This window comes from Macaca thibetana, chromosome 9, assembly GCF_024542745.1.
Source record: "Macaca thibetana thibetana isolate TM-01 chromosome 9, ASM2454274v1, whole genome shotgun sequence".
Classification (NCBI taxonomy): domain Eukaryota; kingdom Metazoa; phylum Chordata; class Mammalia; order Primates; family Cercopithecidae; genus Macaca; species Macaca thibetana.
The window spans coordinates 34223734-34237635 of record NC_065586.1 but is presented as its reverse complement, the minus strand read 5'-3'; the positions used below and the strand labels follow the sequence as shown (position 1 = coordinate 34237635).

The 13902-nt window shown below is 40.4% G+C and overlaps 1 protein-coding gene across 26 annotated transcripts in view; it reads left to right on the top strand.

Annotated features, from left to right (window-relative positions):
* Window positions 1-13902, top strand: part of PARD3 (par-3 family cell polarity regulator) — a 717622-nt gene that overhangs the window by 344033 nt on the left and 359687 nt on the right. For all 26 annotated transcript variants that reach the window (XM_050804766.1, XM_050804769.1, XM_050804770.1 and 23 more), the window contains one exon: window positions 13695-13873. In XM_050804766.1, the coding sequence (XP_050660723.1) occupies window positions 13695-13873 (179 nt within the window). The remainder of the gene's footprint in view (window positions 1-13694; window positions 13874-13902) is intronic.

Here is a 13902-nt window from a genome sequence, read left to right as displayed (position 1 = left end):
CAGGTGATCCGCCCGCCCCGGCCTCACAAAGTGCTGAGATTGTAGGCGTGAGCCATAGCACCTTGCATTTTTTAAAAATTTTAAGTAAAATTGCTCACTCTTGCCTGCTCATATGCCCCTCTATCCTCCCTCTAACTTGCTTCTTTTTTTTTTTTTCTCAGTTTCTTTCCACCTTACATTCCCCTAGTCTCAGCTTCAGTCTCCTCATTGCCAATTAAGATATGTTTCTGAAAGTACAAAAACAATCCAGAAAAATAATTCCATAATATTCTCGCAATGAAAGTCTCTGGTACCAGTTGTGTAATTACCCTTGGTTATTTTTATCTGGGCTTCTCATCGTATTTAGTACTCTTCTAACTGTCCCTGTTGGACACTTACTAACATTTGCCTTTTACCTGTCCTGAGCCAGTCGCTGGGGAGGGAGTAGCAATCTGTTAGAGGAATTGTTCTTTTTTGAATGGTCAGAGGCCTGGTGTAGGGGCTCACACCTTGTAATCCCAGCACTTTGGGAGACCAAGACAGCAGGACTGCTTGAGGCCAGGAGTTTGAGACCAGCCTTGGTAATATAGCGAGACCCATTAATTTAAAAAATAAAAACATTAGCCAGGTCGGGCATGATGACTCATGCCTGTACCAGCACTTTGGTAGGCTGAGGCGGGAGGATAGCTTGAGGCCAGGAGTTCAAGACCAGCTTAGACAACATAGTGTGAGACCCTGTCTCTACAGAAAATAAAAAATTAGCTGGGCATGGTGGGGGGCACCTGTGGTCCCACCTACATGGGATGCTGAGGCAGGAGGCTTCCCTGAGCTCAGGAGCTTGAGGATGCAGTGAGCAATGATAGTGCCACTGCAGTCCAGCCTGGGAGGCAGAGTAAGATGCTGTTTCAAAAAAAAAGAGAAGAAAAATTATCAGGGCACGGTGGTGTGTGCCTGTAGTCTCTGTTCCTTGGGAGGCTGTGATGGGAGGATCGCTTGAGCCCAGGAGTTAAGGCTGCAGTGAGCTATGATTGTACCACTCTACTCCCATTTGGGAGACAGAGCAAGACCCTGTCTCAAATAAATGAATGAATGAATGGGCAGAATGGGATTCAATTTAGAGTGATTTTTTTTTTTCTACAGTAAAGGACTCTCAACATCTTGCTCCCATATTTATTAGTTTTTAAAATCACTAGGATAATGATGTCTGGTTAGATGCTAATCAAATATTTATTGGTTGAAGTATCCAGACGGTATCTCAACCATAGCAAAATAGGGACACCAAAATATATATATAAAAGAGAAAAAGTCATTGTTGTGAACTACTGTGTTCCGTTTGCTCTCTGGGTGGCCAGATCACGCCGTGATGTGTCTGGCAGGGGCTCAACTAACTTTTCCCCTAAACTGTACTGGTTTAGCAAAGGACTTGAGGATACTATGTTTTTGTGCAGAGGATTCAGTAGCCAATGCCTGTTTTGATAAGTAGCTGGTCATTTACATCATTGCCTCGGGCCAGGTCCTTCACTCTCCCCTGGGAGGCGGGAAGAGAGAAGTCAAAGGCTTTTCACCTCTGATGTCCATTTCTTATGCCCCTTAACCACTCTGTTCTACCCTGGGGATGAAAGGAAAGGAGTGCCTGAACACACACTGGGCCTACATGAGCGTGGAGACAGGGAGAGGGAGAAGGTCATGATAAAATAAATAAATAAAAAGAACAACTATTGGATACTATGCTTATTACTTGGGTGGCGAAATAATCTGTACACCAAACCTGTGACACAAAATTTACCTGTATTAGAAACCTACAGGGACTGGGCACAGTGGCTTACACCTGCAACCCCAGCACTTTGGGAGACTGAGGTGGGTGGATCACCTGAGATGAGGAGTTCGAGAGCAGCCTGGCCAACACAGTGAAACCCCATCTCTACTAAAATTACAAAAATTAGCCAGGTGTGGTGGCAGGCACCTGTAATCCCAGCTACTTGGGCGGCTGAGGCAGGAGAAGAGCTTGAACCGGGAGGCGGAGGTTGCAGTGAGCTGAGATCGTGCCACTGCACTCCAGGCTGGTGACAGAGCAAGACTCCATCATAAAAAAAAAAAAAAAAAAAGAAAAGAGAAGAAAAAGAAACCTGCCTCTTTATCCCTGCAGCTAAAATAAAAGTTTAAAATAAAAATAAAATACTGGAATACATCTGTTTAAAAAATGAATTGGGAAGTATTTTTGTTTCTGACTGATGTATCTTAGACAACTTTAAAACATTTTGTTCCTGCTTTGTTGGGGTGTGTGTCTAGAGTGGATGGGTTTTAAAAATGAAGAGAGTAAACACTTGTCCTCTTGCTAAATAACTGGCCAATGCTATTAAAAGTAGAAACAGGTTGAGCGCAGTGGTTCATGCTCGTAATCTCAAGACTTTTGGAGGCTGAGATGGGAAGTTCACTTTGAGGCCAGGAGTTTGTGATCAGCCTGGGCCACACTGTGAAATCCTATTTTTACAAAAAATTAATTAGCCGGGAGTAGTGGCATCTACCTATAGTCTCACTTACTGGTGCAGCTGAGGCTGGAGGAGCACTAAGCCCAGTGGTTCAAGGCTGCAGTGAGCTGTGATCTTGCACTGCACTCCAGCCTGGATGACAGAGCAAGACCTTGTCTCTTAAAAAAAAGGAGAAGCAAGGTGCAGTGGGAGAAAGAGGCAGAGGAATTTTACTAGTACGTCTGAGCTGGATCGTTTCCTTTGACCTATCTGCTCTGCTGCATGTGCCAGGAGGCCAGCCTCTCACACTGGCTGTCCAGGCTCTATGCCCTCTGCCCCTTTTCCATGCTAGGACTGTGGCAGCAGGGCATTGACGGAAGTGGAAAGAGGGAGTCAGCCTTCCTGGCTGTGGCTTTTGTGTAGCTGTGGCCCTCTGGGGAATGTCACAGCTCTCCTTGCCTCATGTGAGCAGAGGGCACTATACCCTTTGCTGTCATTCCTTAATCCTGCCATATGTTAGAAACGGTCTTTCCGCTAAACTGTCCTCAAAGACCCCTCTCTGAGTTTGCCAAACACTTGCTGCCAGGACACAAATACTAGATCTGATGGGTTGGAGGAGGTGCTGTCATTTGAGGAGGACTTCTAGGGTATAGGACACACTGAAGTGGGTGGAGAGGGGGCAAAGGTTCCTGATAACGGTAGTTGCAGCACTGGTGAGCCATACGGTTGTCTACTGTGGTGCATGTTCAGGGAGCTGTCTGTGTGGACAGGCTACAGGGCACTGGCAGTGGCTATAGGGGCTAAACATTGGGTGATAAGCAGAGTATTAGGGGAAATAATGTTAGGAAGGTACCCTAAGTCTCAATTGTGGCAGGCCTTGACATTGAGAATTTGTACCTGGGATTTTGTTTAACTCTTTGTGTTTTTAAAAAAATTTAAATTTGGGCTAATTATAGAATCTCATGCAGTTATGAGAAATGATACAGAGAGATTCATTTCAATGGTTAAGATTTTGAGAAAAGTTCCTGTTCTGTCACAACCACATTAACATTTATACAGCGTTAATATGCAGTCTTTATATAAAATGTATACAATCTTATTCAGATTTCCTCACTTGTTCTCAGGTGAGTGAGTAGAGGATTTTTGATCAGAGTGGTTATATTGTCAGTTTCAGAGTGAGAATCATAATGGTATAAATTTAATATGCCACGGAAAAATGCTTGGCTTTTGGGTGGAAACATTAATATGTCATTAGAAAATTGCATATATTCTCACCTGTAATCCCAGCACTTTGGGAGGCTGAAGTGGGCGGATCACCCGAGGTCAGGAATTCAAGACCAGCCTGACCAACATGGAGAAAACCCGTCTCTACTAAAAATACAAAATTAGCCGGGCTTGGTGGCGCATGCCTGTAATCCCAGCTACTCGGGAGGCTGAGGCAGGAGAATCACTTAAACCCGGGAGGCGGAGGTTGCAGTGAGCCGAGATCGCACCATTGCACTCCAGCCTGGGCAACTAGAGTGAAACTCTGTCTCGAAAGAAAATTGCATATATTTTTTCCCCTTGACTTTGTTTTCCCTCGTTATGTTTGTTGGATTCATTGCAACCATTGAAAACATCCTGTTATCTACAGTAATGTATCTTAAACTTACCAAGAAATCACCTGTTGTTTCAAGTGCAATATAGGCATCTTGTACTTTTCATATGTCTTATTTTTGTCTGGATAGCGATGCGATCAGATCTGAATTACACAGGACAGGGAGTCGATTACCAAGTACTCCAGATGCAGCTGTGTCTCCTTGGAGCATAGCGACCTTTGACCTGGCCCTTAAACTATGTATGTGGTGCTCATTGCACTTATCTGTAAAATGTAATATTTCAGTTTATCACTAAACATCTTCCAACCATAGTATCTTGTATTTATTGCTTATATAGAAAAAATATTTAATAACGAGGTGATAAAACTCATTTTTATATCCTTCTCTCTCAGTCGTTCGTTGTTTTTCAAAGCTTATTTCTTGCCTTGCCTTGCATAAATTTCTTCCAAAGATTCTAGGAAATAAGTGAAATATGGATAAATACCTTTATGAAAAGGAGTAACACATATCTGAAGGTGGGTTTTGCAATCGTGATAACAGATTTGTATCCCCACAGCATGTAATAATAACTTGCTTCTTCCCATGGTCAGCTGTCTCTTTAGGAAATGTATAATTGCCCTGAAGATGGGAGAGAGATAATTTTCATTTTACATGAAGAGTAATTTTGCTGTTTGCATCATAAGTTCTAAAAGCACACATGTAACTGCATATTATATTTAGATTCGATTAAATACCTTGATGATTTATGCCTGTCTTCTTGGCAGAGGTTTATTTGTTGCCTTAAGTGGTTAAATAATTGAAAAACAACTTGAAGAATGAAGGAAGAGAGCATTTGGGAAAGTTGATGAGAAGAAAGGGTGGGATATTTAACAGTTAAAAGTGTATATGTCTGCCCTTTGGAATTTGCTCTAATTCGTAATTAGATCACCATTCCTTCCACTTATTTAAAAGGCACCTTACCTAGAGAGAGACATCAATATTTACAGTGCATTAGTGCCATGGAGAATTTCAGATCTTGTGATGAGGGTTTATTGCTGTTTTATCCCCTCTTCAAAGCAGTGTACACATCAAACAGTCTCCACCATCATTCTGGACCCAGTGACATCGCACCATTCACTCTGTGCTTCATGCAGCAGCTTAATTATTGAAGATCCTTGTCTTTGAATTTTCTTTTTAATATTTCAGGGGATATACTTTGAAAATCTATATATTAAATAAATCAGAAGATTATGGAATTAGAAAGTTTTATCATATTTTAAAATGTATCAGTTTTGCTAAAATTTGAGATAAGGAATGGCTATAATAGTGACCAAATTACATTAAATGAGAAGCTCCTATTATTTCTAATTACTGAAATGAACACAATTACATCAGATTATTAATAATGCTGAAATAGGCCATGGTCCCAGAAACGTAGCAAATCATAGGTGAGAAGATTATGTTTTATTCATCTGAGGCCAATGCAAAATTACCTTCTTTATGCAATATTGTATTTAGTCAGGACAGTTAGAGTTGGGAATCCTTTTAGGGTGAACTTTTAGATGAATGAGGAAGTTGTGTTTCGTGACTCATTTTGTTGATGAGACCAGATGTTTATACGAATGTCTTTCTTTCCTGAAAATAAGGTGAAACTCGTGAAAGGACCTCATGCCATTTGTGGCTACTACTGCACCATTCTCTAGAACTCTGTGTTGCTTGTCATACTTTGACCTGTTGGGAGCTACCCTGAGAATGGCTGCTGAGACTGCTTTGCAGTGCTTTTATGTTTTTTATAATACATTTTTTTCATAAATTGTTATTCTGCAAGGATGAGGTTTGGTGGATGATCCCTGGTTGGGGGTGTATGAACATATGTGGACTGTTACCTTTCTGGTATTAAAGGAAACTTCTAAACCCAGTAATGCCGCCTCTGAATTTATACATTAGGGATGGAGGCCCAGAGAGGTGACTGATGTGCCATGATCACAGGTCTAGGCCAGTGGTTCTTAGTGTGTGGTCTCTGGGCCCTAAGGGATCATTAAGATCATTTCAGGAAGGCCTTGGGTGCGATACTGTTTTCAGAGTGTTATGAAAACCGATTTTGTGTTGTTCACTGGGTTGACATCTACATCAGTGGTGCCCAGGCCCTGAGGGGCAAAAATGTAGATCACTTGACACAAATCAAGACGGTTGCACCAAGTGTATTCTTTACCCCACACACTCACAGTTTTTTTAAAAAGCCATATTCACCCACTGTTTTTGATTAAGAAATAAAATTAATTACTTAAAATCTGATCCTTTAATATACAATTTAACATTTCATGTGATGATGTAGGCATAAAACACTTCTCCAACATATGGAAGCTCAGTGGTTCCTTTTTAAATTTAAATTTTATTTTATTTTTGTTGAGGTATGGTCTCACTGTGTTGCCCAGGTTGGCCTCCAACTCCTGGGCTCAAGTGATCCGTCTGCTTCAGCCTCCCTGAGTAGCTAGTGTTACATTTGTGAGCCACTGTGCTCAGCTTCTCAGTGGTTGTCTTGAGAAATACTTTTATGCGAAAGCTTGATTTACATGGGAGGTTTTTTCATGGAACAGCATTTTCCTTTGAAATACGGACAGAAAAACTGTGGTTATTCAGACTTGAGTGTCTGGCAGAGAGTTTCGTAAGAATGAGTGACGCGAGCCTGTCACTACAAGGCAAAAAATGGGCAGTATTTGTTGCTAAAGATAAAATTCAAACTTTCTAGTGAAAATTAGATTTTGGAAAACTTATGTCCCACTGTGAGCATGACTGCTTCCCAATACATAAAGATATTTCTGATTAAATTGGCAGAGATATTAACATGTGATTTTCTGTAATAAAGAAATATATCAACATTTGGAAGATTGGCTTAACTCAGTAACTAATATTTTCCAAATGACTAATGTTATGGAATTTTTCGTGGGTAGAAGTTTCATTCAAAATGTGAGACAGACAAATAGATTTTAATGTAACAAAAAAGAAAACTTCACATTCATATTGCAACTGACCTTTGAGAAACCACCACTGGTCGAGTTATGGTGTGGTATCAGAGAAGAAAATCTAAAATTTTCTGGAAAAGCTATTAAGATATTATTCCCTCTTCCAGCTGCATATTTGTGAAGTTTTTTTCCTTTATATACTTTTTCATATGGCAGCTGAGAATGCAGAAGCAGATATGAGAATCCAGATGTCTTCTATTAAGCAAAATGTAAAACATTGCTGCTCTTTCCACTAAATGTGCTTTGTTTTATAAAATACAATTTTCATAAAATTGAGTTGTGTTAACATGTGATGGGTTTTATTATTATTGAAGTAAATTAATACATATTTTAAAGTTGTTCTCATTCAGTCCTAAAATGGTAAATACCACTAGCTCTGCCCTCACATAAACAAAAACTCTTTGAGGCCATCAATTTTTAGAGTATGAAAGGGCCCTGAAATCAGAGTTTGGGAACCACTGAATCTAGTCCTGTTTCTTGCAGGCATGCTTTCCTATTTTATATGTAGTACTTCCTCCATTTAACTATAGATTTTTTCCTTTTCCTATCTTAACATTTCTGAAATTTGGGTGCCTGTTGTTACAATATATGTTTATGGCTAACGTTTCTTCCTCTTCCCAAAATGAAATCATGCTGTGAATTAAAATCAGGATATGATTTCTCAGTGCATAATTCTACTAGGAAAACAACAAAATTCTTCTCTTTTTTTTTTGAGACAGAGTCTCGTTCTGTCATCGAGGCTGGAGTGCAGTGGCACAATCTCGGCTCACTGCAACCTCTGCCTCCTGGGCTCACGCCATTCTCCTGCCTCAGCCTCCCGAGCAGCTGGGACTACAGGTGCCCGCCACCACGCCCGGCTAATTTTTCTTTTTTTTGTATTTTCAGTAGAGACAGGGTTTCACCGTGTTCGCCAGGATGGTCTCCATCTCCTGACCTCGTGATCCGCCCGCCTCGGCCTCCCAAAGTGCTGGGATTATAGGCGTGAGCCACCGTGCCCAGCCCAAAATTCTTCTCTTTTAAAAAACTGAAACTAACATTTATATCCTCAGGTAGCTAGAAATGGAACTTAATAGATCTGATTTCATAATTTGTGATTGGTGATTGAGCACTGGCTCAGGAGCCTGAAGTCTTGGCTGGAAAACTAACTTTTCATGTCATCTCTCTAAGCCCCAGCTTACTCATCTGTGACGTGCATTACATGTTTTTCCATGTGTCTAATGTAGTGCCTTATTTAAATAAAAAAATTTCAGATCCCTCCATTTAAGTGGTGGGTTCTAGTACAATGTTACTATACTATATGTGCATGCGTGTGTATGTGTGTGTGAAAACTCCATAAAAATGCCTTATAATTTTCATGCAATCATAAAACCAAGAAGAAATCATAAACCAGTACACATCCAGATGTGTAACAGATATCCATCAGATCTCACATCACTGTGAGAGATAAAGATGCCTTGCTGAGTCTAAATCGTATGCTGTATGAACCTAGACCTGCCCCGGGGTGGCATGGGGTCTTTTTATTTGGACCTTGGTTATGGTGCCTTTATGTACCATGATGACTCAGGTCTTACAGCGCTTCCAACCATAAGAAAACCTTGATTTCAACATCATTATGATGTCGTTTGGCCATCCTTTTATGAGAACATGCTGTTGAGTGACTGACTGACTGACAGGGCCTTGCTCTGTTGCCCAGGTTGGAGTGCAGTAGTACAATCACGGCTCACTGCAGCCTTGAACTCCTGGGCTCAACTGGTCTTCCCACCTAAGACTCCTGAGTAGCTGAGACTGATGCAGGACATGTGAGCCCTACAGTGGGCCTTAGCCCATAAAGGTCCTTGTCTTTGCCCAGGAAAGAATTCAAGGGCAAGCTGGGGCTAGAAAAAAACAGCTTTATTGAAGCAACCGTGCCGCAGCTCTGTGATTGCTTCTGCAGAGCTGGGGTACTCTATGGGCAGAGAGTGGCAGCCCAGGACAGTTTTCCAATCATATTTATACTCACTTTTAATTACATGCAGATTAAAGGGAAGTTTATACAGAAATTTTTAGGAAAGGAGTAGTAACTGGGACATTAGGTTATTACCATGGAAATGGTAGGTAATGCCTAGGTGTTGCCAATGGCAATAGTAAACTGACATAACAGCTGGTGAGTGTGTTTGATTGAAAACTTTTTCTGTCCCAGCCCTGTTTTAGTTAGTCCGCAGTTTGGTCTGGTGTCCAAGCCCTGCCTCTGCAGTCAAGTCCTGCTTCCTGCCCTAGGACTATAGCAAAGTTCTAATACAGTTGCCTGATTTTTTAATTTTATTTTTTGTAGAGACAGGATCTCATTGTGTTGCCCAAGTTGGTCTTGAACTCCTGACCTCAAGCAATTCTCCCACCTTGGCCTCCCAAACTTCTGGGATTATAGGTGTGAGCCATTGCACCTGGCCTTGTTGACTTCTTTTATTGGGTTTTGTTCTTTCTCATCAGTGTGGTAATCAAATCTAGGACACCTTCCTGAATTTGACAGTGGACACAAATGTAAACATGGTGCCTGGCATGGGAGCACTCGGTGACGAGGTAGTGCAAATAGGAGATCCAGACTATATTTAATTTAATTTAATTTAATTTATTTTATCAATATCACTGAAATGCAAACAAAAAGTTTAATGTTGGAAGAACTCACAAGAAGGGCTGCATAACAGAGCATTCCCTGTAGCGTCCTTCACATTGCAGTTTATGTGAACACCACCCTATCCATGAGCTCCATCACCCACTATAAGAGACATCCCACAGGGTCTGGAGCTCCCTCTGTTATCTGCCTCTTCTCAAATCCCCTCTTTCCCCTAGTCCACATTTTATTTCGAAAGCTACAGGTATATAGAGATAAATACTAATTATTTTTGTCTGTCTGTTGCAGACTAACACATTAATAGTGTTTGTGTCTAGTCTGAAGAAGATGGTCTTAATTATTTAATTGAAATCATGTATGCAATGTATTCTCCTGAGGAAAATTTCAAACGCAATAGGGTGAGCGGTTTTATTGTGACCAAGCAAGTTCAGTGTATCGTCCGTGAATTTACTGGGGGGTTGGAATATACTTTTATTTGATTATTTTACTGTAGATATTGGGTACTGCTTTTGGTCCTATGTCTGTGCTATTTTTTAAAGGCCTTCTCTTCTGAGTTAATAGTGCTTCTCGTAGACTTACACACAGATGGGTGACAGGAAGAGGGAGAGAAGTTGAGGTGTACAGAGGTACTTAACAACTGAATAATTAACCCAGTAATTGGAAAGCAACAGAACCTGTGTCTAAGTAACAACATTGTCTAAAAGTATTTGGTCTTTTCCTGCCCATCCCTCCCCATTTTGTTGCTGTTTTGCTTATAGTTTTAATGTGATGATTCTGGAAATTTTGCTTCCTCTTGGTAGAGAACTTTTCTTATAGTAAGGGCATTGTAATATTAATGCACATCGATTTTTAGATGTGTATTTTTGCGACCTTGTTCTGAGAGTGACTATATAGTTCTTATTGGTGTTTATTTTTGGAGGTGTATATTAATAAGCAGCAAAGGCTGTCGTGAGTGTTTATACACACTAAAATCTAGAAATTATTAAAATCCTCATGTTTATGTTTCTCTCAGCAAATTAAGATAGCCACCAACAGTATTAAATTCGGAGTTGACTAAATTTTTGCTCTGGTAATGTTGCTCAGACTGTATTATTATTATCGAATCCTCCTGATGTAGAAGTCAGTGTTAAATTTGATATTATTATGTTTCATATGCTTCTGTTTGCTCTGATAAGTTCTAATTTGCTTTCATTGGAGACTATTGGATTGACAGTGGTTTAAATATAGCCTTCACTGTATATAAATAGCCTGTCTTTAGTTTGGTATCCTCAAGGTTTCCATGTCTTTACCATTGACCAGTGCACCAATGTTTCAGAAATATCCCTCCTAGAATAAATGATGAGTTTACTGCTTCATGGTTAAAGCTATGTCATTAGACCACACGTGGTGGCTCACACCTGTAATCCCCGTACTTTTTGGGGCTGAGGAGGTTGGGTAACCTGAGGTCAGGAGTTCAAGACCAGCCTGGCTAACATGGTGAAACCCTGTCTCTACTAAAAACACGAAAACTAGCTTGTCATGGTGGTGCACACTTGTAGTAGCCTGTAGCTACCAGGAGGCTGAGGCAGGAGAATTGCTTGAACCCAGGAGGCAGAGGTTGCTGTGAGCCGAGATCGTGCCACTGCATTCCAGCCTGGGTGACAGAGCCAGACTCTGTCTCAATCAATCAATCAATCAACCTATCAATAAAGCTGTATTATTAGAGGCTTTAAAACAAATACATCCTAGTTTTTAAAAACAGGGTACTCTAGATGAGTAGATTGCAAAAATTTTCTCCCATTCTATAGGTTGCCTGTTCACTCTGATGGTAGTTTCTTTTGCTGTGCAGAAGCTCTTTAGTTTAATTAGATCCCATTTGTCAATTTTGGCTTTTGCTGCTGTTGCTTTTGGTGTTTTAGACATGAAGTCTTTGCCCATGCCTATGTCCTGAATGGTACTACCTAGGTCTTCCTCTAGGATTTTTATGGTATTAGGTCTAACATTTAAGTCTCTAATCCATCTTGAATTAATTTTCGTATAAGGAGTAAGGAAAGGATCCAGTTTCAGCTTTCTAGTTACGGCTAGCCAACCCAAATGTCCATCAGTGACAGATTGGATTAAGAAAATGTGGCACATATATACCATGGAATACTATGCAGCCATAAAAAAGGATGAGTTTGTGTCCTATGTAGGGACATGGATGCAGCTGGAAACCATCATTCTTAGCAAACTATCACAAGAACAGAAAACCAAACACCGCATGTTCTCACTCATAGGTGGGAACTGAACAATGAGATCACTTGGACTCAGGAAGGGGAACATCACACACCGGGGCCTATCATGGGGAGGGGGGAGGGGGGAGGGGGGAGGGATTGCATTGGGAGTTATACCTGATGTAAATGACGAGTTGATGGGTGCAGCACACCAACAAGGCACAAGTATACATATGTAACAAACCTGCACGTTATGCACATGTACCCTACAACTTAAAGTATAATAAAAAAAAATCAAAAACAAAAAAACAGAGTACTCTAAACATAATTTAAATTTTGTCTTATGTTTTTGACTGATTTCACTGAGTTGCTAAGTGGAACTTTTAGTTCTGATTCCAGCTGTTGCAGACTCTTTTCTTCTTCGCTTTGCATTTTTAATTCTGTTTCTTCTTTGCTGTGATGGTGATCATGTTTGCCAGGCTGTTGTCAGTGTTACTGATAATGATCAAGTGTTCACCTGAGTTTAGTATTGATGTTGTTACAGCAATTGCAAGCAAGCTTTTCTATGCAAATACATTTGCTAAAATACTACCTTTCGTGTAATCATATATGTGAGTATATGACAGAAACTACCTGCGGATTAATGTATTACTTTGAGTATTTTCTTTTTTTTTTTTTTTTTTTTTTTGAGACAGAGTCTCGCTCTGTCGCCCAGGCTGGAGTGCGGTGGCCAGATCTCAGCTCACTGCAAGCTCCACCTCCCGGGTTTATGCCATTCTCCTGCCTCAGCCTCCCGAGTAGCTGGGACTACAGGCGCCCGCCACCTCGCCCAGCTAGTTTTTTGTATTTTTTTTAGTAGAGACGGGGTTTCACCGTGTTAGCCAGGATGGTCTCGATCTCCTGACCTCGTGATCCGCCCGTCTCGGCCTCCCAAAGAGCTGGGATTACAGGCTTGAGCCACCGCGCCCGGCCGAGTATTTTCTTTCTTAAGTAGAAATAATATATTTTCTGATAATACTTTATTGAACAAAAGAAACATTTTATTCAACAAAATTTTTCAGTAGAGCAGCCAAATGTCTAGATTCTATAGATTTTTAAAAATTGATACATAATTTTTACATATTTATGGAGAATATGTGATGTTTTGGTACATACATACCAGGTGTAATGGTCAAATCAAGGTAATTAGGATATTCACACCTCAATGATTTATCATTTTTTGTGTTGGAAACATTTCAGATCCTCTCTTCTAGCTACTTTGAAATATACAATAAGTTATTTGTCAACTATGTAGATTCCGTATTTTTATTCCAGTAGATATGATTAAAAAGTAGGTGAAATTTGTTTACTTGCTTAGAATCATTATTTTTTAAATGATATATGTGATGATTATTTGGAAATATTGGGGAAATGATCACAGTATTGGTTATTATATTACTCTCTACTGAGTACACACTATATGTCAAGCACTGTTTTACCCCTTTATATTATTTTGTCCTCACATTACCCTGATCAAAGACGTACTGTTTTATTTTCATTTGAGTTAGAAGGAACTAGAGGCAGAGAACAGTTAGGCACCCTGGCCAGGGCCACATAGATAACAAGGAGTGAAGTCCAAATACAAACTTGGGCAGTTTTGCTCAGAGCTGACACTTGACTGCATATCTTTCACCATGTAGTATTTTAAAGGACCTAAAGGAATTTGTATTTAGAATACTGACCCATTGTCCCCTTTTACGAAAGTGAAATTCTGTTCCTTAATCTTTAGGATTTCCCTGTGTTCTCCTAACATGTAGTTTACCAACATTAGTATCTTATTTTTCAGCGTAGTGCTTTTGTGTTTACAGATATGCCTCTTCATGTTCGACGCAGTAGTGACCCAGCTCTAATTGGCATCTCCACTTCTGTCAGTGATCATAATTTTTCCTCTGAAGAGCCTTCAAGGAAAAATCCCACACGCTGGTCAACAACAGCTGGCTTCCTAAAGCAGAACACTGCTGGGAGTCCTAAAACCTGCGACAGGAAGGTAACCACCTCTGCTTGTTTGTTGCCATC